Consider the following 26,509-nt stretch of genomic DNA (forward strand, 5'->3'; position numbering starts at 1 on the left):
AGGTGGTAAAGATGCCCAGAGCACCAGTAGAACTTTTAAAAGGTGCTGTTATAAATATATACTCTAAAGATCCTGTAAATCAGTAATGTTCCTATATTCACCTTGTTTGGTTCTTTTTTAGTTTAAGCATTTATATAATGAATTTGTCCCTAAAGATACAACCAATTCCACACAGATTTCTATTAGCAACATCACCAAACAAGATAATCTTTCAAAAATTTACAAATGTACAATATATTTATAACATTACTTTCAGACAGCTTCAGTGCAAAGATATACATATAGTACATCATGAGAATTGTTCATAAAAATAGAAATTGGCATTTGTCAAAAAACAAGGCATAGTTTCAATATACATCTCCAGCCACTGGCTAAGAGATGTATATATTTTTATAAAGCATTTGAATGTGAACCTTACTCTTCTGTTTATAAAAAATATATGTGCAAATGGATGTGTCTAATTTTCCCTAAATCAGTTACCTAGTTATACCACAGAGTCCTCTTTAACAAGATTGGCGGTGTCTTTAAATGTATCCTCTGTTGCTGTATAAGCTAGTGGAGGGTCTCTCTTCAGAGTAATCTTGGGAGGCAGCGACGGAGAAGGAGCAGGGACATTTTCTGTGACCTGTTGCTGTTCCTTTTCCATCTGAAACAATAATCATAAAATCCAAGTTTACATTCTAACGTACAAAACATCCAACCCTAACTTTCGGAAATGTTAAATAAATACCCAAGTATTTTCCTAAAGTCAAGTGCCATGGTATAAGTTATTTTTGCAAATCACCACCTGTAGCAAAATTAAATACTAATTTCACCTCAGATGGTACAGCTGAGTAAATACACTACTACAAACTTACTCCACACATTGGGACTTCTATTTTAATGCTTTATGTCAGGAGTAGCTTGATATATCTATATGCACATACATGAATGTAGATAAAATTGGCACTACTACTGTTTATAAATAGTGATATTCATTAGTGTTGGGGAAATGAATCCCTGGCTTCCTGAAGTCTCTGTCTCACCTTGTTGAAGCATTAGAAACCTAAATTCTTTGCAAAAGGCAGCTAGTTTTAGTCATATGACTGTGGGACTGAGGTTCTTAAGTCACTTAGGCCATCTGGAAATTTTAAACTGTAAGATGAAAACAGCTGGAATTACTGGCTCAGGTCAGTAGAACTCCAAACCTTCATACACAAGCCAGGGGAGAATTCCTCCAGCACACATACCACCTGCTGGCACACCATCTTAAAAGAACTGTCTCATCCAACTGTATGAATGAAAAAAATAGGGCTGCTATAAAAACAGGGCTGCAGTACGCAGAGCTATTTAATTTTTGTGCAGTGCTGAAGCCAGGACTGAGAGGGCAGAAATTGACACTTCAGTCCTAGTGCAGTACAGTAGCCTCACACTTGGGCTGAGTCCCTGAGCTGTACCAGAATGCACCAGCAAGCCTAAACCAGCACCTGAGATCCTGGAACAGGAGCAGGCTGCAGTGCTTGGGCTGGAAAAGCAGAGGTGCGGGCAATGCAGCTGTGCTGCCTGAGCTGGATGCCTACTGAAACACCTCATTCTGCATGAGACTTTATAACTTTTCTCAAAACCACTTCAGTCCTACCTTGACCTGGGCTGGAATGTCTAAGCTGCTTCACTTAGCAGCAGAATCTACCCATAATCTTTATCCTATGAAAGCAAGAACAAAGTCCAACAGTACATTAGCTGAAAAATAGAATTATGCAATATTAAGCAATACCTCCGCATATATTGGGTTTTCAAAATTAGTGTTTTGTTTCATTTTTCTCTTGAAGAAACTCCACTTTGATTCCTGAAACATAAAAATTATTAGAACTTTACACATTTCTTTCACAGCTTCTCTGGAAACTAACATCACTGTTGTTGGATTTCACTTGCACTGACTGCTAACTCAGTAATTTCAGCTGGATGTTCTTACATTACCACACTGTAATTCTAAGCATGGGACCCAACTTTCTTTCCTGCTAGATAACCAGTTATGGTTATTTTACTTAAAAGCAGTATTCACAAGGCTAGGCCAGAAGGCAATAAAAGTGACTAAATTAATTCATGGAAGCCTATAATTCCAGAAATTGGTCAAAGGAGAAAAAAATGGTCTTGAAAACAACACAAGAGAAATTACTGAGGGACATGAAACTACAACAACTGGTTGACAGAGCTGTCATTTCAAAGCTCATCACACAATGTGTGAAAATAGGCTTGTAAGCAAGCCACTAACCCATTCAGATGTATTTTAAGACATAAAAATATATCTTCCATGAATCATGAATAATCAAGATGAGGCAATACTTTGATCTTGATTGTTAAAATATCCTGCAAGAACACATATAACAAGTGTCTTAAATTCCTTGATAGCCCTTCTAAATATAGATAAAATTACAAATAAATGTGAAAAAAATGACAACAGTACACTGACTGAATGTCTTATTTCAATTTTCTGTACCAAAAAACCTTGGGTTTTTTAAACCAAAATGTAATCTTTCTTGGGTTTTCTTTTCGTACTGGTGGGGCAGGAGGAGGAAGAGAAAGAAAACCACACTGCTGCTTCTATCAAGGTATAATTTATTAGGGGTTTACAAATAATTGTTAAGAGTCTGATGTAAACCCTTAGTTAAAACAATTTCAGCTGGGGAGCAACAACAATTTACAGCAGTTACATTACAATTTTCAGACTAGTTTCAATTTCTTCACTTCAAAATAACTGAGTGGGCCAGGAAGAAGATGGGGTTTAATCCAAATTGATCCTTACTGAAAGGCTGAGAGAGTTGGGCTTGTTTAACCTGAAGAAGAGAAGACTGAGAGAGGATCTAATCAACATGTACAAATATCTCAAGGGTGGATGTCACGAGGATGGAGCCAGACTCTTTGCAGTGGTGCCCAGCAACAGGACAAGGGGCAATGGGCACAAACTGAAACATAAGAGGTTTCAGTTGAATATGTGGAAAAACTTCTTTACTTTGAGGGTGACAGAGCACTGAAACAGGCTGCCCAGGGGGGTTGTGGAGTCTCCTTCTCTGGAGATTTTCAAAGCCCACCTAGACAATGTCCTGTGCAACATGCTCTAGGGGAACCTGCTTTAGCAGGGGGGTTGGACCAAATGATCTCCCGAGGTCACTTCCAACCCTTGCCATTCTGTGATTCTGTGTGTGTTCTCGGCAATTCTGTGCTTGCGCTGCTTTTTTCGTATCAAATTGTTCCTGACCAGCTTTTGTAAAACTTGTAAATATGGTACAGTTAGTTGGATTCAATGCAGATTATGCGTCAACTCCATAGCATTATTTAAAGATAAATTAAACTATATTGCAGCTTCCCTAACAATTAAATTTCCCTGATTTGGAGCACAAAACAAACAAGGCAACCTTACAGCATTTCTATGTCCTACCTGAGGTGCATCTCTACTCTGAGGGGGTTCCTTCGGACTAGCAGATATCACAGAGTCATACATAGGATTTTCAAAATTTTCATTTTCCTCACTACCAGCTGCTGCTACCTGTAGGAGAAGGAGGAAAATCAACATTTTTCAAAGAAGAAGGAAAATGAAAGATGAAAGGCAAATCTAAGTTTCTCTTACATGTGTTGGCTGAACGACTGTAACTGCACTGGCTGTGCTGGCTCCACCATCTCTGGTTGCATACATTGGATTTTCAAATGTGATTGGCTGTTTCCCTGACTCCACTGCAAAGTTTTCATTCTATGGAGGAAAAAACCAACCAAAAAAACAAACCAAACCAACTGCAGTGCAATAAACACATCCATATTCCTAGGAATTAATTTATAATCCAATTCTTCATCTCAGGGAACTATGAATGTTTACTTTCACATAGGCTTAGACAAAATCTAGCATCTGTTAAAATCATAATATGTTAGTTTACCATCCATTATTTTACTCCCTGACTTAGCAGCCTGGAGCATTGATTGTTCCAATATTACCCCATTTCCTAGCTGGACAACCCCCCCTCCCCTTTCAATAATTGACTCCAAGTATTTTATGATAAGGAAAAATTACTCCCAAAAATGACACCTTCAACAGGGGAGAGATATCAAAGAAAGCATAATCCCCAAATGAATATTTAATTTTAGAGACTTCAAAATGACATACAAATTAATAAGCACTACCTGAAATATAAAAGAATGGGATTAATTAATTTTGTCCCAGCAGGGAGATCGCTATATTTTTTGAGACAAAGCAGTAAGTGCATTCCCTTAGTTGTAATATGTGAGTTATGTCAGAAATAAAACGTTTCACAGTTTTTAGCATATCTCTTATTATAAATCAATACTTTGCCCATGCATGTGTGGATAGCCCCATTGCAGGAATAGTGAGGAATAACATGGGTATAATATATCAGCTAGTTCTTTAAACTTGCCTCATTTCTACAAACCACTGCTTCTTGCTGTAAGGATTCACGCTTTGTGCTAACAGAGTACAGCTCTTTGCCACGCAGTGAACTCTTCTCAGCTCCCTCAAATTAGCCTAGCTAGGCTAAGAACAGCCACACTGAAAAATATTCCTCAAAGATGTACTCACACATATGAGATGTTAAAATTTTAGGAGGCACATCCCACAGTTCTTCGCTGCCATAAACCAAACCCTTTGGATTCTTTCCCAGTGAATTATACAATTTTTTGTTTATACTCTGAATACACAGGAAGAAGTAATGCCAGCTAAGTAGAAATAGCCTGTATCTAGACCTGTTATCAGCAATGTAAAAACTGCATCAGTTGGACTTCAGTATGTCAACATTAGGCTAGAAAATGGAAAGTACTGTAAAGTTTTTTTTTATGTATGAAAAAGATCTGAGGTAATATTCAAGCCTAAAGCTATTTTCCCAGTATTTGATGAAATGTTTATATGGTTGTTTCATTACACGAGCTGCCTAGTTTTAACAAAGAGTGTGTTTCTTCATCTAGAAACAGGTCTATACATGGAGTATGAGCTTATCTTCACTAGCTGTTTCATTTCATATTAAATTACTGTCAGTTAAGCCTGTGATTTATCTTTAACATTAAAAGTTTAGGGAGTTCCCAGCATAGACTTTTGTGGCAAGTGCTTGTTATTCAAACATATCTGTGATCTGTTTCCTTTAAGTAAAAATCTTTTGTACATTGCACTTCTTGTGGTATAGGAAACATAAGGACATGCTATTTCTCAGATGTGCATAACATGGATGAAGTAGAGTTACACTTTACGATGTCCCCAAAACTATTAAACATGATTTGTTTAAAGTTGTTATAGTAAGAAATTGTCCAATTTATAATTTGTTGTGCGTATCCTGTGGTTAGGCCTGAATTTTACCTCTGAAGTTTCTAACAGACAGTCTGGATTTGAAAACCACACATTTTAAACTGTTCTATGGAACACCAAGGCCCTAAAAAAATTCCTTGTTACAATATTTTCATTTGCCTATGCATTCCCCATATACTCCATCAATATGCTGAAATAGGAAAGGGGGTAACCAACTAATTTCTACCATATAAATCTTGAGAAAAGTCACATTACTTTGAAGAATAGACTGCACTTGCCCTTGCCTTCAATTTACAAAAATCTATCTCAGGAAATTATCAATATCTTTTTCTAGAACACATTTATCATCTCACTATCTTTTTTACTTAAAAGACTTCCCCCTATCAGCTAAAAATGACATTAAAAGCATTAAAAGAACACAAATTTAAAAAAATATTTCAGAACTAAAACTTACCATTTGCATTGCTCTGTCTATAGCACAGTCTCCTCCAAAGCCAGAGACTCCTATATCCATACTCACATCTGCTCCAGATCGGAAAGTTACCCCATTGCCATTTTCAGTAGATTTTACAAGACTGCTTAAACTGCAAAAAACAAACAAACAAAAAACCCCACCACATTATAAAGAAAGAAAGCTTATAAAACAGATTAAATTGTTCTTCTAAGCATAATTATGACTTGGAATTTTTGCTGGCTATAAGCAATCTAGTGAGGGCACCAGAAGTAGTGCTCCTGCATTAGTTCAACAGATTTTTTTAACCTAAGTTAGCCCATTCAGAATGATCTCAACTATCTTTATGTGTGCTCATGTAGACATCAAATGAACTCAATTAATTACAAGTCCCCCAAATTTACCTACATTTTGACTACTCTTAGTTCAGAGTTGATTTACAGACAAATGCATGAATCCACTCAGTTATTCAAATTCATTGAAACTGATCTACAAGAAAAAATGCAGCTGAAATGGCACACAAATTTGTGGTTATAATTTCAACAACACCTATACTAAGGATGTTTATGAATGCAAATCATGAAGGTACCTACAGGATACTGTTTTCATATAAGCAAATGTTCAGTCTGCATACAGATTTACAGTAACCACAAATGCATGTCAGGTTGGCATGAGAAATACCGGATGGGCTGAAAGAACACTGTCAGGCTCAAAATCATAGCAGCAGTGAAAGATAGTAGTGAGTAGCCGAATAAAGGACCTTCCACACAGAACTGTGAGCATGCAACTCCCCAGAACCATGCAACTACAAATCCACTAGACAGTTAACCTTTAAGTTCATATTGTCAAATTTGCCTAACTTGAAGGAAGACAGAAGCACTCATATAATCTTTCCATTTGTGTGTCCTCATTGGGAGCTGTCTTGTGCTAAAACTCTTGCCTACAGCTGGTGCGTTGTGCACATACTTTACCAGCTTGCCCCATAGGCATCAGCTGTTTCAATTTAAAAAAACTAAGTCTTAGCTATGATTCCTGTACACGGACAAGCCTCATGTTAAGGGTAACAGCTAAGCTATAGCTTGAGTTAACTCTGCAGTAAAGGTACGAGTTGACAGCTTAAAGAGGGATTGAGCAATGACAGCACTAAGGCATATTCACGGCAGATATGAAAACCGTGAATCAAGCCTCACAGACATCTCCGTTTCACATGGCCTCATAACTTACGTGAGAAGTATTGTTGAACACTAAAGTTTGAGTCAGTGCATTAAGATTTCTACTTGTTCACTACCTGACAATGCAGAAAATTTCCATTCAAGAAAGCAAGAAACAGGGAATTTCAGTGAGCAGCTTGGAGATCTCTTACAAACTCCTGCAGGACTGATCTGCACAAAAATTTTGCCCTGATTTAACTATATCAAGTCATAAATAAATTTAATTAGTTCAATGTAATCCTCCAGTGAGGAATCAGTTATAGCTACATCCACGTTACTAATTACAATGATTTAATTACACTGATTTAAGAGCTACTACTGTGAAATCAGCGCAAAGTCTACGAAGATGCAGCTTTATGCCTTTAAAAACACATAGCTTGCTTAAGCTAAAAAAAAATTCGAAGCATCATATTCAGACATCTTTTTTAAAAAAAATCTAATTTAAAATCATTAAAAATATTTTTTTTCATCTTGTTTTGATTTAAAACATCAAATATTTTTGAATGATACTTCACAACGCTGGTTTTCATTGGAAAGTATGACTGTCAGGAGAGCAGGAACCTACAGATTTTTCAGGCACTGGAAACAGATAGAAAATCACTACCCATGCCCTGTATTATTTTTGAACAGATGAATACAGTGTTACAGATGAGCTCAGCTTTCCGATGTTAAAAAGATCTCTTTGCCAGAATCATCTTGTAACAAATTTTTATAAAAATGTAAAACATAAGTAACTATGGTCTTTCGTATCTTTTTGATCTGAATATCCAGTTCCAGATCTGGTAAACAGTCTTCTATATTGCTCATTATTTAAAAGCTAATTTAGAATGTAGAGGAGTTTTACGATAGTCCTTTGTTACAAAATAATGATCAGCTGTGATAGATATTGCTTAGAATCAAAAATCCACTGGAATTGCTGCAACACTGCACGCTTCCCATATTCCAACAGAACGGGCACACAGCAAACAAACTGGGCTTTTGAGAAATATTTAGGAATGAACATACATTTTCAGTGCACAGATATTCCAGCTATGAAAGCCTCCAAAACATACCTTGGTAGTTTGGGAAGTGCTGGCAAAAGGGAGCCTGTTCGTCTGTAGTTAAAAAAGCCTCCAACCGCTAACACTCCAATTATTATGATTAGTATGACTGTCAGCAACACTGCTACTGCTGCTATCAAAGACAGAAGAACAAGCAAACATTCAAGCAAGCATAGGTCAGTGTAAAAAAGAGCCCAGAGAATTATAAGCTTGACCCTGAACAGGTATCATAGCATTATACATTCTTCAGCTCAAAACGTCAAGTGTAATATGTACTTGAAGCTTACTTGTTCCAGCAGGCACTCCCTTTGACAATCCTATTTCACAATAATTTCCAGTGTAGCCATAAGAACACCTGTAAATGTAAGAAGGACAACTGACTGAATAGTTTTTATTAAGTCTAGGATCTCAGCTTTATTATTATATTACGTAATGTTTACCTACATGCCATAAATTTTAACTCCATGCTCAGTAATTCATATTACACTGAGTGTAAAAATAGTTGTCTGCTATCTTCATAGAACCGTAAGTGGAAATAAAAACTGCTGAGTCAGAAAACTTGTCAATGAAGTCAAAAGATTTGGTTTCAGCAGAGCACCAGTGGCACATAAGTGGAAATAAAAACTGCTAAACTGCTGAGTCAGAAAACTTGTCAATGAAGTAAAAAGATTTGGTTTCAGCAGAGCACCAGTGGCACCTGCTGGGTGCTCTAAGCTACATTTACTGAACATTACTTCATTGTTACAATTTTCTGGTATAGCCTTTTACTAGAATCTTCAGAGGTTTGCCTTTCTGGTTTTTTGGGTGGTTGTTTGGGATTTTGTTCGTTTGTTTGCTTTTTTCAAACTGATCTGTTTACATTGCTTATTTGCTGCTATTTTTATGCATATATGTGGGTTTCTGTGATTGTTACAAACATGCTGCTGCAGATGTATGACACCTGAAGCATTTCCAACAAATTTCAAAGAGTTTAATTGTTTTGTGAGACTAGATCAGCACAATCTGACCCAGGACTACCCAAACAACATACTGACTTACTTGCATTTTGGAAGACCACTTTCATCTATATAGCATGTTCCTCCATACATGCACCTGCATGCTGGTGGCATTGTGGGAGGCGATTCAATAGCTGCAAAATTCAAAAGCCACATACGTGTTATCAAGACATCTTCAACAAAAGAAATACTACCACAGAGTATGTTATTTATCTCTACAGAACTTGCATATGCGAACTCACAGGCTACTTTTCAGAAGCTTTGCTTTTAAGCACGTTTGTTGCTCTTACATTTATTTTTCTGCTAAATTAGCTTATTTTAGTTGAAGTAAAACCTGTCCTTGGAAAATAGCAACTTATTCAGTAAGAGTAGGCACAGACAACTCAAAAGCCATATGTCCCACCACTTTCTTTTGCCCGTGCAACGCAGCCCACCATGCTTCAAAACTCTTCATTCAGAAAGCAGCAATATATCTCCTTTGCCTAGACTCTTCCATCCAACCAGCTTGAAGTTGCACAGACAGGGCCAAACTGTGATGCATTTACTTATGAAGAAAAGCAGTGGATGGAAATGCGCATACAAGAGGGCCCTCTAAACTCATACATCCTGACAGTGGGAATGAAAGAGAAACCGTAAAGTCCTCAGAGTCTTCTGTCAGTACAGAGCACAGGCTGATGGCTTGGCACCAGGTAGCATAGAAGCCTGTTCTTCATCGTGCCAGCATCTTGGCTGAAGTTCAAAAATGGAAACAATACTGTATACCCTATTTGCTGCCTCCTCCTTTTCCTCAAAGTAAGATCAAGCACAATTTTCTTATTTCCTGGACATTTTATGCAAATCAGTTTCAGCAAAGAATAACAAATGCAGTGTCCTCAGAGCAATAAACAGCAAACAGCAAATGCTATCAACAGAGTTATTGATCCCTAATTTAAAAACGTATTGCACACTTCCATTCACTATTGCATCATATTATTAGCTCTTCTTTCTGCAGCTCACACCACATGGCAATAGGAGAGAGCTTTAACAATTATTTAAAAAAATGTAATTTAGAGGGAAGGCAGTGTAAAAAAATATTACATTTTCTCTTTTAATGTAAAAAGAAGAGAATCCAGAGAAGAATAACCACAGGAAAGATGCCAGACAATGTTATAAAGCATAATTCATTAGAGGTATGTTGCAAGGACAAATACAAGGACATCTGGCTACTACCCACATCACTGTAAGCTAAGAATGCAGACTCTCAGCTAGAGCAATAGAAATCCTGCAGTGGTATGCTCTTTCTTCTCAGAAAAGGCTGAGCAATTCTATTTTATCGGCACTCCTGGAAGCACCATGGGGGCTCTGCTGCAATGCAACAACCAAGCACTAAATTCTAGTGCTTAAAAAGCTTTCCAGCATTTATCTAGAAGTTACCTCTTCTCACACTGTCAGTTCTGTAAGCTTTGTTTCAAGTTTCTATTGTATTCTATTAGACTGATCAAACAATACCTGGGACAGAATTGTAAACGTAATTGTAAACCATAATTTGCCAGGAATTCTTTAGTTCTGAAATCAATGAATTTGAAAAAAATGAAAAGAAAATATTTTGGAATTTCAAAACAAAAATCGGAAACTGTGACCAATTCTGCAGCTGGGTCTGGACTGGTTCAAGGGTTATATCTATATCCATTTTACAAATGACATGCAAAGAAATTAAATGAAATGCACAAGGTGACCACAAATCAGTGATGGCTGAGAATGAAAGCCAGATGTCCTGACTTACCAATATCTATTATACCAGCTAGCTCATCCCCTCATCCCTCCATATTTCTAATTCAGTAATGCATTTGCATTCCTAAAGAAAAGCTTCCTTTGCTTTCATTTCCAGTTTGACAAATTATTCTACCTGCATCACACTCTGTGCTGCTGCCTTCTATGAATCGAGTCCCTTGAGGACAAGTGCAGGTGTACCCTCCTGGTCTCAGCAAGCAGAGGTGGCTGCAGACATCTTTACAAGGATTAGGCACTGAAAAAAAGTGATAAAGGCAGTTGAAGAAGCAATGCAGCATATTCCTGAGGTAAGGAATTCCATAGTCAGTAGTGTATCTCATCAATCTCACACTTCAAAAATCTAAACAAGACTAGATCCATTTTTTAAAACAACTGATGCCCAAATACCACATTTATATCAAAACCTTCTCTCTGCCTTTTCTTACATTCTTGAAGGAGAGACCATGGCTGTTGGGAGCCAGCGTAGCATCAAGAAGAAACTGGACATTTCCAAGCAACAAGGAGCTTTCTGATTCTGAAAGCTAAAACACCCTTGAAGAGGGGTATGTTGGATGTTCCTCTGGACATCCTCCCCTGTGATTACTGTGGACATGTCATAGATGAAATATCTTGGAGGCAGCATTAAATGGCCAGCACTTTGCATGTTACCAGGATAAATTCATATTATGACTGCTACCTCTATGACAACTCCATGATGGAGGAGAAGAAGAGAAAGGACAGGGTCATAATTTAGAACTAAGAGACTGTAAAGAGCAACGTGTTGTGTTCCACTGCTGATTTTACTTCGGGTATGCAGAAAATACTTGCCAGCCTCTATTCCATTTTTAGGTTTTCAGAAATGAATATTGTCACGTACTGATAGACGCATTATCAGAAGATTACTAAGCTCTTTGAAGACATCAATACCAACTTCGATCTCATAGCAAGGAATTCCTCACCAAGATGCTGATTACCTACCTGACTGATTATATCTGTGCTGGTGATAGATGCGCACTTGAGTAAGCCATGGATTTACGGTCAGTACTTTCACTTTTTCTCCAGCTCCAAATTTATCTTTCTTCCAGACTTCTCCTCGTTCTTTAGCTATCCAATATAAATGGCCTTCGAAGACATCAAGGCTGTATGGACTGCCTACTTCTCAAAGGAACCAAACAAAACAATATATCATCTAATCCTTTCATTTTAAGACACCTGCAGCTATATATATATACACACAACCTCTTGTGCCTGACCACTTCATGCCACTGGACCTTCAGACTGCTTAAGAATATACATAAAAAAGCAAGAATTCAATTTTCCATGTTGTCCCCAATTTGGGTCATGTAAATTACCCTCAGGGAATCTAGTTACCAGGCATCATGAGCTCTGAACCCAGTGTGCCATTTATCCCTGTATAAAGGAGGAGAAAACACTACCAAGACTTGCTCTTTGAAAAGCTCCCAAATCTAGCCCCACTCCTTTAAGCCCAAGTGCTTGTTAGCATACATATTGGTTACTGTTATATTAATTGCATAAGTTCTTACCTCCATGTAATACTATGGTTCTGTCTGTCCCATCAGGTCTCATGGATTCAATAACATTTTCTTTAGAATCACTCCAATAGATCCTATCATTGTTCAAATAATCAATAGAAAGACCTGTTGGCCAGCCAAGGTCTTCAGAGACCAGAATTTGTCTTTGTTGTCCATCCATCCAGGCACATTCAATCTTTGGCTGCCTTCCCCAGTCAGTCCAATACATGAGCCTGAAAGGACAGAACCAGAATTTAATATGGTTCAGAATTTGGTCACCATGGTTATTCTTTGGAGTTTGTGGAAAAGGTCAGTTGTGGAACATAAAGCTGTTCAACAACCTGTTTTGCAGATGTGATCAGGAAAGTCACAGAGAGTTCACTGAACAAGCTTGTTTCAAGTACAGAAGATAAACAGCAAAAGAATAATGTTTGCATCTTGTGTCTTTATTTGGAGAGAGAGTAATTTTAATGACAGTTGTTCATTCTCAGTGGAAGAAAAATGACTGTGAACACTGAACATCCATCAGTCACAATAAAGCTGCAGAGCCCAGGTGACTTTAGGGAGCCATGCTGCTTTACTCCAGCTGAGAGAAGCACATATCACAGCATCTAGTGATCCATCATATAATACAAGGTGAAGCAAGCATAGCTGTTGAATGGACCAGTGCATATGCATTGCTTTCCACTGTGAAAGAAGCTATGTCTGAATTGCTTGGAGCTGGTAAAGAGACGTTCCAATCAGTTTCCCTATTTCAGTAGTAACAGAGAAATTCAGTGGGCACACAATACTGTAGAAAGGAGATTTTTATTTGACCCAGCTCCTGTTGTCACCAATACAAGCACCCATCTGAAATCTAATTCTAAAATACTTCCCCATGTACCCAAATTTCCTAATATTAGTAAAGGGAAACTCCAGGAAGCATTCCCTTAAGTCTTTCCTGTAAAGTTTACCATTGCGGGGGGTTTTGGTATTGAATAGCATTGAAAATAATTTTGGGAGGTTCTGTAGTACTTACCCACGTTTTGGATTGACAGCAATAGCTGCTGGTTGATCCAGTAGAGAAAAGATAAGCCATTTTCTATACCGTCCGTCTAATTTTGCCACCTCTATGCGATTAGTCCCTGCATCAGTCCAGTAAAGATGTCTGAATTACATAAAACACAAAACATTCCAAAAGTAAATAGTTTATACTTGGGAGACTAATAATATATATATGTTTAAGAAGAAAAGCTGTATCAAACCTGAACAAAATTAATATAATATAATGAAGCTGCATTGATTACACCTGAACTTTTTCAGTCTGGAACATATAGACCCTAAATATAGGTGAGTTTAGCAAATGCGATCTGTCGGCTCACTAGTTTTCTCCTCTACCAAAGTTTCTACAGCTGCCTCTGTTCCCTGTCAAATAATCTTCACTGAAGGGCTACTGAGAAATTTCATTGTTGCTTTTAAGCACCAGAGGTGGCTAATAAGCATCTTTAAAGATTTGGTTTTCCAAGAGACAATGAGGTTCATCACAAATAAAAATTTAGTTACCATGTAATTCATACAGCAGTTCTGAAGGTATCCAGTTTATTAGTCCACAGCTCTTCTCTAGACTTTTGTCTTGTGACAGAGATGTTAATGAGTAAATTGTTACCACATGAGAGACAAATGCTTTTAGTCCTTACAAACAGGGCATTTGGTCTACTCTTCCTTGAATTTTGCTTATCTTTATCATCAAGCTTTAGTATTTTTTCACCTTAGATAATAAACATACTTATTATTATGCACTCACTAATCACACGGTGCCTTCTGATGGAATAAATTATCTCATAATTGGCTTGGGAATGTGAGAAAATACTGTAATTCCTATTTTGCAGATGGGCAGAAGGACTAAGTGTCTCAAAGCTTGTGTATCGGTTCTTATATAATGTGCAGACACTTAAATGTTTTTTTAAAATACTGTTCTGGAATCAGTGTAACACTACATTTGACCTGCTGAAAATGCTAGCCTCACAAGGATGCTGGTGATACATATCTTTTATCCTTGCTCAGACACTCCCTTCTGCTCTCAGAGACACTTGGTTTTTCAGGTGGCCTGCAGTACACAAAGGAAACAGCAAAATAGCCTGAAGGCTAGCCTAGACCTTAATGTGTCTACCATATACTTAAGAAATGCTGGAGAAAGACACAATTTTCCACTTTTTTTCCATCATGACTGGCACAATTTTTCAGGCTAGTGAATCACTTCAGCCAGCCAGACTTTATCCTGCTGAGCAACTCCGTAACTATTTCACAGGACAAAACACCTAACATAGCACACATCACCTAACACAAAGAGTCCAGATAATGAAAGCTACATATCAGGCCCCAAACTGGAATAAATCTTTTCCCAATCTTTGCCTACTCATACAATAGCTTTTTGAATTACTAGGGGGAAAAAAAAAAAAAAAAAAAAATCTTTGTTTGTTGCCACAAACACAATTCAGAGTTAAATGCTACCTAGCTGCAACTCAGATCTTAAGCACCTTCCAATCATGTTTTGGTTGAGGATATAAAAGGTGAAGTATTCATCCACTTAGCTGATAACCACATGACAGAGTGGAAGCAGACAGTTAAGTTCCTAAATGAACTCTTGAGGTCCCTTTCAACCCTTGCCATTCTGTGATTCTGTGATTCTTTTATTTTTCAGCTTTCCTGAAACATCATGCTTTACTATGATTTTAACATCCTTCTTCACCTTATTTGCTGCATTACCAGGAACATTCAAAATTTGTCAGCATTTGACTGACTCATCTCTATAACATCTGTCCATTCAGCTTCAAACAGAATCCTGAGTACATTTCATAGTGTCTATCTACAAACATCAGGATCATCTCAGCATTACACCAAATGAACTACAGCTACGTCTGTCCACCTCATCCTTTAACAGTTAAATTGCAAATAAGAAATTACACCATCGACATCAGTGTCAAACTCTCAAAAGTCATGCCCAACTTTCTCACAGCTCTTTTCCAAGGGAAGGAAAGTAAGCAGCGATCTCATGATTTCTAGGATTAAGTTAAAAAATAGCCATGTTTCAGCCTAAAGAATTCCACAGCTAAGAAGAGGGGCAAAAAACCCTCTGAGACACAATTACAAATATGTAACCATTTTCTGAGAAAACACATATACCATCAGACTTCAGAGCTGCTTCTGCTTTGGGATTAGCTCATATAGCACAAGACTAGTAAGAAAGGAACAAAGATAAAAGTCAAATTCCATTATGGATTGGGGAGGTCTCCTTCCCACAGCAGAGAAAGCTTGCTCCCTGCAGCTTACCTGAGTCCTTGAAGAATCCACCTGACATGAAGGCCAGTGTTTTATCACTTTACTGATGCACAACTGATCTGCCAGTTGTGGAGTAATGCAAGTTTCCTCAGAGAATACATGGTGCAGTAAGCAACATTAACCTAACATTGACCTATTAGCCTGCTCTCTGGGTAAACAGAGCTTACTGTAGTCTCCCAAACTACCTTGAGATTAGATATCTTCAGAGGCAGTACATAAGGAAGAAAAAGTGGATTTTGCACTGCCTGATCAGACCCTTGACACATTCAATGTACATAATTTTTCTAGCTTTTCAGTGCACTTACCTTCCAACCCAGTCAACAGCTAACCCATCAGGACTAACTATGTATTTGAGATTCAGGTCAACTTCCGTTGTAGGATTGTTCCTACTGCTGTCAAATGTGGGCAGATAAGCACGTTTGATGGCTCCAAACTCAGAACCCTGTCCCAGAATGCTGAAGTACACAATACCTTAAAAAAAAGATGACAAAGATCATCTTTAATGGCTAGATATTTTAATATCAAGCTATTTTAATGTCTAGTTTATTTTAATGTCTAGTTATTCCGTATTTGTGAAAATTCTAGTATTTCTGAGGCTTTTATATGAAGATACCAGGCCCATATATTTATGAATAACACAGTCTCATCTGTTCAATTAAATTACATTGTGTTAGCATATAAATTTTTAAGCCATTCATCATAGGTAAAACACACATCTAAAATCATATTGATCTAGATTACCAAGAAATACGTATCACATTTTTCAAGAGTAGAGGATCTTAGCTCTGAAGCCTTTGCACATGATTTTGAGAGTAATTTAGGCTCTCATGACCCTAAGGAGCAAGTATCGCCCAGGACAGTGGCCCTGTGAAAAAGGCAAAAACAGGGAAGCTGATAAAGAGACAAAGATACAAGCTAATATAAGGATCTACTGGCCATTCCTAAAAAATCCTGCTTAGTATAAGGATTAGTTCTTGCAAGACTTGAGCCAGGTTTGGGGACTGACAGAGGCAGAAGGAAGGGATTCATTTACAGCAAATCATCTACTACTGCATAATCCTAAAAAGCCACAATTCCACAGCTGAGGTCACACCGAAACCAAAGGAAAAGCAGAACAAAACCTAGCTAAACTAAATTAAAGCATTAAAAGGAACCACACTGATGCTGAAGAATGAGTAGAGGGGAGGGACACATTCAACCAAGACCTGGCTGGTTAATCTAATTTGATTTTGATTTCCAGCATAAATTAAATACCTATGCTGCAGAAATGCATCTTTTTAAACCAATCATTGCATGGTTGAGTATTAATGTTCTACACATACTCACTCAGGCCTATCCTTTCAGGGTCCCAATCATAATCCAGAGCTTGGATGCGATCCTGGTTATCAATATAGTCAGAGTACTGTTCTGATGAGATATTGTATCTTCGAATCCTCACGTTATCTGGCAGCAGTAACAGTGGAGGATTACCTGGGAAACAATAATGAATTTTACTTTCATGTATTTCACATTTTAGAAGCAGCAGATGAAAGTCAATTCTAGTCAAAACTAAACTGGGGTTTTCACAAGTTCTGTCTGCATAAGAAGCAGAAGGAACACAGGGCCACTTCTAAAGCTTCAGAGCTATTCAAACTTTTTGGCTTTGCAAAATTTTATTAAAAACTCTAGAAATGAGTTACTGCTGAGGATAGTATTATCCTTTTCACCATAGATTTTATGCAGTAGTAATCATTAAGGGATAATCCCTTGAAAATTCTTAAACATTACAGTGTTGGCATATCACCACCTCACATCTCAAAAATACAATGCTGCTATACACTATGCAGTTCAGCTCCCCTGTCAAAGTACAGGAAACAATTTTGAAAGTACAAATAAATTGCCAGTACCTCGAATCACAACCTGAGTTCTTCTACTTGGAAGTCTTTAAATCCTAATGTCTCCATATTCAGATGAATGTTCTCCTACCCACCGGTTAATTTAGGGGTAGCCTCAATACTCTAATAACTTCACTATAGGGAGTATCAGTCATATGTGGCTGATTTTGCTTGTGAAAAAAAGTAATTGTTCAGCCCTTTTGCTAAAGACAAAGTCCAATTGGGAGTCATGGACTCAAATCCCATGCCTTCTTCCAGAGTTTTCCTACAATAATCTCACATCTTCACAGGGCCAATGAGAAATGACAAGGCATTCAGCTGGGAAAGGAAAATCTCATTTACCAGTGCCTTTTCCAACTAATAATGCTCAATTTCCTATGAAGTGTTCATTTGAACACAATCCTTTTCCCTCTAAGTCACACCCAACTGTGGGAGAATAAGGCAAGTGACTGTTCTCTAATGAACATACAATCCAGTGTAGAAATTATTTTCTGAATTGGCTCTACCTATTCAATGACTGTCACACACTGCAGTCACTGCACTGAGGTATGAGCTAATGATTGTCGTGAAATATTGGCCAAAGTCCTTCTGTTTGTGTGCATCAGTTCATGAACAATGAATGGCAATCTGTCATCAAACTGCCTTTGATTTGTACCAGTTTAATGCAACTTTCTTCCAATGCATTATTTTGTTGAGGAAACCCAAGCTTCAGGAATAGGCAACATTAATTTCCTTCTGATGACAACCACAGGATAAGCAGGGTTTTGTTTGCAGAAAATTTTAGGAGAAAGGCAGGCATCCAAATGAAGGTATTTTTAATGTTTACAATTGGAAGCAGAGATGAGCACTTCTATCCCTGATTATGGAATGGGTGGAATACACAGATAATACTGCATTACAAAATAAAGTTTGGGTTTCATTATCCTCTTCCTAAAAGAGAAAGTATTATATTCATTAAATTGCTATACTCCACTTGCTCTTTACAAGTAGCAATCAGTCTTGCTATCAGTTAACATACCATTAGCTGCGCACTGTTTCCCTTGTTGATCACCCACAGACCTGAAGCCATCTGCACAGAAACATTCATAGCTTCCTTTGGAATTCTTGCAGTCCTGGGTGCACGTTCCAAAGATCTCACACTCATTGATATCTAGACATAAGTAGAGGAAGGACAACTAGAGCTTAATCTTTTTCTTCCATGTGCTTGTCACCTTTACTCCATGAAGTGGTAGGTTTGCCCCTTCCCCACAAACTCTAAAAGATCAGTGACCTAATAAGTAATCTTCAACATCAGCATCTGTTATCTAACAGAACACCTCATCACTCATCTACTGTTTAACATGTCTTAACTACAGATTGCTAATAACTGCAATGCTCCTGCTTATCAGATTGCTTTTCAGAGAGACATTTTTGATCACGTATTTTTGTGTTAAATCACCAAGGAAATACAAAAGATAAGGCATCACTATAATGAGATACAAGAGCAAAGCCTTCTTGAAATGTTGAAGCAAAGATACTTAGTCCACGAAAAATTGTCCACAAGAGCTTGGAGGAACAAACAGAAGTGTTCTCATCAAAACATACTTAAATGGCAGCTGTGTCATGTATTGCATGACCACAAACAATGGCCAGCGGGTAGACTCCTCACCGTATTTTATCTGCATATCACCAGGGCAAAAATATGGCACAACAGACCTTTACTATAGGTTTGTTCTGGAGTAGAACAGAAGAAGAGTATAACCTTCAGTAAGTTTTCTTTCAATAAGGAAAAAACCCCCAGCAAATTCCTGTCCCTCAAATTGCAAAGATGTGACAAAACCTATACACAGTAAAGGAAAAACATATACCTACAGCCACCAAAAGCTTACAACAAGTCTGAACTGTGGAGTCAGTTCTTTGTGAATGAGGCCTGCATGTTAGAAAACATGATTCAGCAGTGAAACTTTTTAGGAAGCATCTGCTAAATGTATAAAAATCCTGTTAGAATGCAAAAATGGTAGTCACATTGGAATGATGAAGTGACAGGTCACTGAACACTTATCAGTGAGATGATGTTTGGAAGATTGAAAATACCATCACAGGAGTTTCGGTTAGTTTCACTGGCCTTGTACCCTGGCCTACAAGAACAGATAAAGCCTCCTTCATTCAGGTTGGTACAGTTATGTTCACAGATATTTTCTGCACAAGTTCGCTCTGTTCCAGGATCTGGAAAAGAAGAAAGTAGTAAATTATACAACTACAACCAAAAAAATAATGTGATAAGAGGAAGGGCATGTCATAATTGTAATCATTATTGTAATTGAAAGTGGTTTTCAAGTAGATAACATTAGTTTTCTTTCCTTTTTTTCTAACTGAAATTCAAAATAATGTGAACATCTATTCACTAAGGCATAACTAACTAGACGAGGGTGGTAAATGCTGATCAAGACAGCTGTCAACTAAGAAGTTTAACCAGTAGAAGTAAGTGAACAGGGTCAGGATAAAAGCCTTAACCATCCAAGCTCACCTTCCTTAAAAGAAATGGCATGCTACATTACTACCAATCTGTAGCAGCTGCAGAAACTATTTAAGAGACTTGACTTGACTAACTGCTACTTTTGCCAATTTACCTCTTTTTCACCCTGTCCTTTCTTACCAGCTAAACAAAAAAAAGTTCTCAATTTCCATCATGCATAACACAGGCCCTACCTTATTTGTACCTGGAAAATAGAGAGCCGATGACAGTTTGTTCATGCCATACCTAATCAAAAGCCTACTGACGTCAATACAGGTCATTGCACAGAACACAATGCCCTTTAAAACATGCCTATAATGGAAAAGGCAAGTTGGGGATTATAGATTCTCTATAATTAAAGTTATACTCTTCTCAAAGTACATATACAATTCTATTGACTCTGACATAGACACAAAATACTTTCAAACTCAAATCTGTTATAGAAGTAGAAAAGATAAGCAATATATATTCATTGACAGAGCATGAGAAAAAGATACATATGTATGGCAAAGATATTACATTAAGCTGATTATCTCCTTTATACATACACATCTCAGTGCTGATTAAATTAAGTTTAAACAGCTCAATGTAGAAGCATAAATTCATTGTACGGACACACTTAAATATTCTATTTTCTCTATAACACAGGTATTTGATGTTGGGAAGGCTACAAATGTTAACACCTGATCTGCATTCACAGCTATCCCAAAACAGTAGAGCACTGACCGCCAGAAGGTGTCTGTTTTGCACCATTTCATATCCTTTTTATGCTTTTATATTTTCATCAAGTCGTTGCATTAGGTTATACTATCTAAAGACCATTGGGATGGTATGTGAAACGGAGAAACCAGCTGCTTCAAAATGGACTGCATTATAGGCTTCTGTGTTATTTGCGTTTTGCAAGCATGGTGGATTGTAAATCACCAGTGCATCATTTGGCACACTTTCACTTGAAGCCAAAACCTCACAAATTGAAATTGCAAGTACATGCTCATATTATCTCTCTGCAGCTGTCTATATATTGATATAAAAAGTTATATTTTTGTTTCAAGATTCCATGAGAATACTCTCTTCTTGACTCAAAGTTCAAAGTCAAAGCTTTTGCATCTAAATGGATGCTAGTAAATTTATAATGCCTAGTTAATAAAAGTTGTGCAGAGGATCTGAGAGGGCCCTCAGGCCAAGGACTGGCTGTCCTTATAGAATTCTGTGGTCATGTCTGTAAACAGGAAAATAGAAGAATCTCATTATACTTTTGTTTTTAACAGGACAAGAGCAACCTATACCAGTTCAGAGTGTGCCCATGAATAATTTCCTAGATTGGCCTATTGGAATTATGATTGAAATATCTGGATGTTCTTGCCTCCATAATGCAAGCCATTTCAAAACAAGATCAAAACCAAGATCAAACCATTTTTTGTGATCTATAAATACTCTAAAGCCTAAAAAGGACTCTTCATAGAGTTGAATTTCATAGAATCATTTAGGTTGGAAAAGATCGTTAAGATCATCGAGTCCTGCCATAAACCTAACACTGCCAAGTCTCACTAAGCCATGCCCCTAAGTGCCATATCTACACATCTTTTAAATACCCCAGAAGAAGGAAAACAGAAGATATTGTCATGGCTAATTGTATAATCCTAGCACAGGCTAATTAAAAAGCAATACTTTTAGTAGGCTATTCAAGAAGAAACATGTATTGTTATCGATTTCAGAAATTTTTATTCCAATAGCATTGTAATTTTGTATTCTATTGATATTATCACTTACTGCAGCCCATTTCATCAAAATGGTCTCCACAGTCATCATAATTGTCACAGACGTAATGCAAAGGAACGCAATTTCCATTACTGCACTTGAATTCTTCAGTTGTACAAGGTCTTGGGGTTGGTTCTCTACCTACAGTCGAGAAGAGAAACATTCCTCTGTCATCGTTTCAGCTACGCAGTACCAATAGACAGCACTATTCCACACTGCTAATGAGGAAGCTGATAAAATCTGAGTGACTTTGGAAGTCTGTATTAAAGCTAAAACTACAACTGGGGCCTCCTGACTTCTAGTCACATCCCCATGAACCAAAAGAAGACCCTCCATTTTACAACGACAGAAGGTAAATTCTTGTTAATAGCTGATTGAACTTTCTTCCTACTAGCACAAATCTATTAATATTCTTTAACAATATACTTCATACATCTACTGCAGACTTCAAGAGATTATTGAGATGTTAGTAGACTATTAACTTTAAGAACATCGTACAAGAAAGCCAGCAAATAATATCATTAAGCACCCAAAAACATGATTAAACTTGGTAATATAAAAATCAATATAGTCAAAGAGAACTACAAAGATATCTGAGGGCTAACCACTATTTAATATTAAACAGCTTCGGCAGGATTTGGGCCTAAATATGAATACTGTTACTACGTGCATAACAGTGCCACAAATTCAGAAGCATGCATCTCTATTTTAAAAGTCCCAGCTATCTATCCCATCCTTATTTTATGATACAACCAAACTCCTTCCTTATTTTAAGAGGAGTTCATAATAAATTGACACAATTTAGCTGTTGCTCATAATAAAACATTATTTTGAAAATAATGTGCTGTACTTTTCAGACAAGTGGTTGCTGATTTTTGCTACTTGTACGGAAAGCTGCAAATATGTAGTACCAATAATCATGGTTCAAATTATTTCACACTGAGCTCTAGTTTTCATAATTTATGTTTAATTTTGACATTTCTATAGTCCTTTAGTATTATTAAACATTAAGCACATCAAAATTACTGAATTTGCTGCTCAATTTTGTGTATACATACAGTGTTCCTCTTTCTCATCACTTCCATCTCCACAGTCATCCTCCTGGTTGCACAGCTCATGACTATATATGCAGCGATTGTTTTCACATCGGAAACGGAACGGAGATTCACAAGCAATATCCACTGAAACCACAGAGATCAAGTCAGTCACACTTTGATACTTCATTCCATTGAGTCACAAATTATCCCAATTGGTCTTATCTGGTAGTAAAATTTATGTCTCCTCCACATTGTGGTGATTGTATGTTAGGGCATTACACATACTTTGTCAGAAGACAGTACATTATCTTTGGCCAAACGCATATCCTATAACATATAACACTGAGGTTTCTAGATTTGTTTATGAAGTAAACTGAATGAACATCCAACATGCTATTTAAGTGGCTGTGTAGTGCATAACTGACAAAAATTGTTGAAGTAGCACCTCCAACACCTCATTTTTAGAGCTAAAGTCAGGACTCCTCAATGATATTTACAAAGATGTCCCAACTATTCTGATAGCTTTAAAAGCTCAGCACCTTTGAAAATATACTTTATCTAAAATAATCTTTAATTGCAAACTGGTGCTCTTATTTTAGATAACCAACCTGAATATGGGAAATAGTGTCCTTATCTCTTCGATACTACTTTTATAACCACATATACAAATATCTGCAAAGCAGTGAGAAACATTCTGTAGGAAGATGAAGTGAACTAGCTTATGAAGCAAAATTGTCAGCCTCATCCTGAATTAAGTCTGTGAGAATCTCCAGTGAAAAGAAAATACTTAAAATTTATTTTCTAATTGTTCTCTCTATTGTAATTGGAGATTTTATTATGCATATTGTTCATTTGAATATAGTTTTGTCTCTTACAGCAAAGGTGAAGTTCTTCATCAGAGTCATCTCCGCAGTCGTTATCACCATCACATTTCCAGTATGGCTGGATACAGACATGGTTTCTACATTCAAACAGCATAGGCGGACAGTATGTACCATTAGGATACCGTGTTGCTGAAAAAAAGAAAATTATTGTGACATTTTCATTTACAATGATAATTTTAGGTTTTCCTGAAAAATATTCAGCCCAACCCTGTATTATTTTTTCAATACCCTTCTCTCCATAATAGGAGATATAGTATGAGGTACAGCAACAACAGACTGCAAGGAGTGAGGACTTCTTGGTAGCTATAATGTAATTAATTCAGGTTTGAATGAATAGTGAAATAATGTAAGTTACTCCCAAAAGCTTTTGAAAATAAACTGTCATTAATTTAACAAGTGCTACTCGAATTTGTCACTGTCAAATCTAGTTCAGTAATAAAGGTAAATGTCATTGGCAAACGTAAATGACTGAAGAAGTACTTAAGAAATGTAATTCAAAAAGGACTTGTGTTGGCATAGTAAAAAAAATACCCAAATTCTGTAAAAGCTATGAAAATAACTGAATAGAGCAATGAAAACCCAAAAATATGACTCTTGCAACCTACATAAATAAACCATATGCTTGCCCTTTCAATGGATTCTCATATGCTTTTTCCTCCCTTTAAGAACAGCCAAATGTTATGTAATTCAGGTTCTGGAAGATTAACTGTTGCGATGTATATTCCAGGATGCAGCTACCATCAGAAAAGTAAAGGTCCTACTGTGCAGATGTCCCTTCTTTCTTAAAGCACAGGTGTTAAAATTAGGTACACGGGAAGATGTACAAAACTGCCCTGACACCAACACAAAGTGAAAAAAGGAATTCTCTCAAGTACTGAAGCCATTTGAACATATTAAGTCAGAACTAACACTTCAATATCACCTAAAAAGCCAATGTCAGTCAGCATAGACAGAGCAATAGTGATATTTTCATTCCAACTGGGAACAATACTTTCTGGATGAACAGCTGGAGCTGTAGCTCCATACAAGCTACAGTGTAGTGACATTTTTTCACGGTAGATCAATATACAGAAGGAAGACATAAACAGAAAAGTATTTTACTCCCTTTGCTTCACTGGTACTTTAGGAACCTATACACATCTTTGAGCATTATAAAAAACCCTACCATTATAGAACCTTGTTAGAATACAATACAACTGAAACAGTGGATCCTGCAATGTCTGTGGGATAGTAAAAAAAATTTAATTCGATCACATGTGTATCTTCTGGTGAACCTTGTAAACACATTAATTTCCTAGCATTAGGAATGTGTTTGCAATCAGTGTGAGAGATGGCTACCCATTATTATATTTTGAATCATTTTTTTAATATTATACTTATCCTGAATTTTTACTGACATCACTGAGTATAGCAGAATTCTGTACCTCTAAGGAGTCATCTCCCTTAAAGAGAAAAGTGCAAATCTTTCTGGAAGTGAGCTCAATGAGCAGCAATTGCAAAGCCTGAAACTCACGACAAGTTGCTTCATCAGAGAAATCAAGGCAGTCTGCATTTCCATCACATCTGAAGCGCTCTGCAACACAGTGTCCACTATCACACTGGAAATAACCTGGGTGGCAGGTCCTCAGCTCTGAAAAGATTCAGAAGTAATTGTTGAAATGTCTTCTCGTTCAAATCCAGATAAAGCGTTTACTTTTTGAGAACAACATCCTAAAAAAGACTGCAAAATCCCAGACTGCTAAAACTGTGGTACTCTCTACTTTTGGGGGAATGTCTAAAGTGATCTAGTCAACATCACTCCATTAAAGATGCTTCCCATAAGAGACCATTTTGCAGAATAATTTATCACATTAGAAACAAAAGAGTGAACATGCAAAAGGTAGCATCCAGAAAATACGCACCACAGTCACGTTCATCTGAATTGTCTTCACAGTCATCATCATGATCACAGATCCACCGAGAAGGAATGCAGCGCAAATTGTCACAACGGTATTCGCTTTCTGTGCATTCACGAGGACCTTCATTTAAAATGAATGTACAAGTATGAAAAGTTACCCAGATGTAGATTTAAACATCCACACCTGTCTCATTAAACAAGACAAAGGTAATATGGGCATATAATGCGGCATAATCCTTAAAACTAAATGATGTTAAAACAGCATTCCCCCCAGTACTCTGGGGACATAGAAAAAAAGAAATTCGTTGTGGATTTTGTTTCATCATATACAGAATTTTTTATTCCAAAACAGAAAGAAAAAAGATCCACTTTCACTGTTTAAGGAACAATATAATACTACATTTGCACATAGGTCAGAATTCAAATGTCACTTCTTAGTGGAAAACACAAATTTGTGTTATTGTGATGACTGGATTTATCAGTGTTTTTATGTATCTAAAATGCTTCCTTGTGACATCACTGTGGTATTTCAGCAAAGACAAGATAAGCTATAGAGTAGAACAACAGAATGGTTGCAGCTGAGAGCTGTCTGCCCCATTCTCACAAGAAATAGAAGGATAATTATGTCAAAATCTGGACCATATCATGACAGCCAAAAAACAAACTCACTGCAGTTGTGCTCATCAGAATTATCTCCACAGTCATTATCTCCATCGCACTTCCAGCGCAGTGGGATACATCGATGATTGTCACAACGGAAATCTCCAAAAGGACTGCAAGTCATCTCCTCTGCAGTGTACATAGTTTGCCAGTAAAACAGCACACGTTATCATGGTCTTTGGATAAGATGGAATGCACAGAAAAATAATGGAAGTAGACAGAGATGTCCGTGCCACAGACTGGGCCAAGTAATAGAGAAGTGATTAAGAAACAGCTGAAATAACTATATAGAACTGAGATGGAAACACAAAGAGATAAACTTAGTACTGTC

At 37.1% G+C, this 26,509-nt stretch overlaps 1 protein-coding gene across 1 annotated transcript in view; it reads right to left on the minus strand.

The window, feature by feature from the left end:
• Window positions 1-484: 484 nt before the first annotated feature.
• Window positions 485-26,509, minus strand: part of LRP2 (LDL receptor related protein 2) — a 130,080-nt gene continuing 104,055 nt past the window's right edge. The window contains exons 58-79 of the mRNA XM_035896170.1: window positions 26,188-26,307; window positions 25,523-25,639; window positions 25,135-25,251; window positions 23,613-23,750; window positions 22,759-22,881; window positions 21,713-21,841; window positions 19,522-19,653; window positions 18,467-18,598; window positions 16,901-17,044; window positions 15,880-16,045; window positions 13,275-13,403; window positions 12,269-12,489; window positions 11,703-11,879; window positions 10,861-10,980; window positions 9,019-9,109; window positions 8,268-8,335; window positions 7,993-8,113; window positions 5,733-5,862; window positions 3,605-3,724; window positions 3,416-3,523; window positions 1,754-1,825; window positions 485-646 (exon numbers count right to left, since the gene is read on the minus strand). Of these exons, the coding sequence (XP_035752063.1) occupies window positions 485-646; window positions 1,754-1,825; window positions 3,416-3,523; window positions 3,605-3,724; window positions 5,733-5,862; window positions 7,993-8,113; window positions 8,268-8,335; window positions 9,019-9,109; window positions 10,861-10,980; window positions 11,703-11,879; window positions 12,269-12,489; window positions 13,275-13,403; window positions 15,880-16,045; window positions 16,901-17,044; window positions 18,467-18,598; window positions 19,522-19,653; window positions 21,713-21,841; window positions 22,759-22,881; window positions 23,613-23,750; window positions 25,135-25,251; window positions 25,523-25,639; window positions 26,188-26,307 (2,837 nt within the window). The remainder of the gene's footprint in view (window positions 647-1,753; window positions 1,826-3,415; window positions 3,524-3,604; window positions 3,725-5,732; window positions 5,863-7,992; window positions 8,114-8,267; window positions 8,336-9,018; window positions 9,110-10,860; window positions 10,981-11,702; window positions 11,880-12,268; window positions 12,490-13,274; window positions 13,404-15,879; window positions 16,046-16,900; window positions 17,045-18,466; window positions 18,599-19,521; window positions 19,654-21,712; window positions 21,842-22,758; window positions 22,882-23,612; window positions 23,751-25,134; window positions 25,252-25,522; window positions 25,640-26,187; window positions 26,308-26,509) is intronic.

This window comes from Egretta garzetta, unplaced genomic scaffold, assembly GCF_000687185.1.
Source record: "Egretta garzetta isolate BGI_Z169 unplaced genomic scaffold, ASM68718v1 scaffold16, whole genome shotgun sequence".
NCBI lineage: Eukaryota > Metazoa > Chordata > Aves > Pelecaniformes > Ardeidae > Egretta > Egretta garzetta.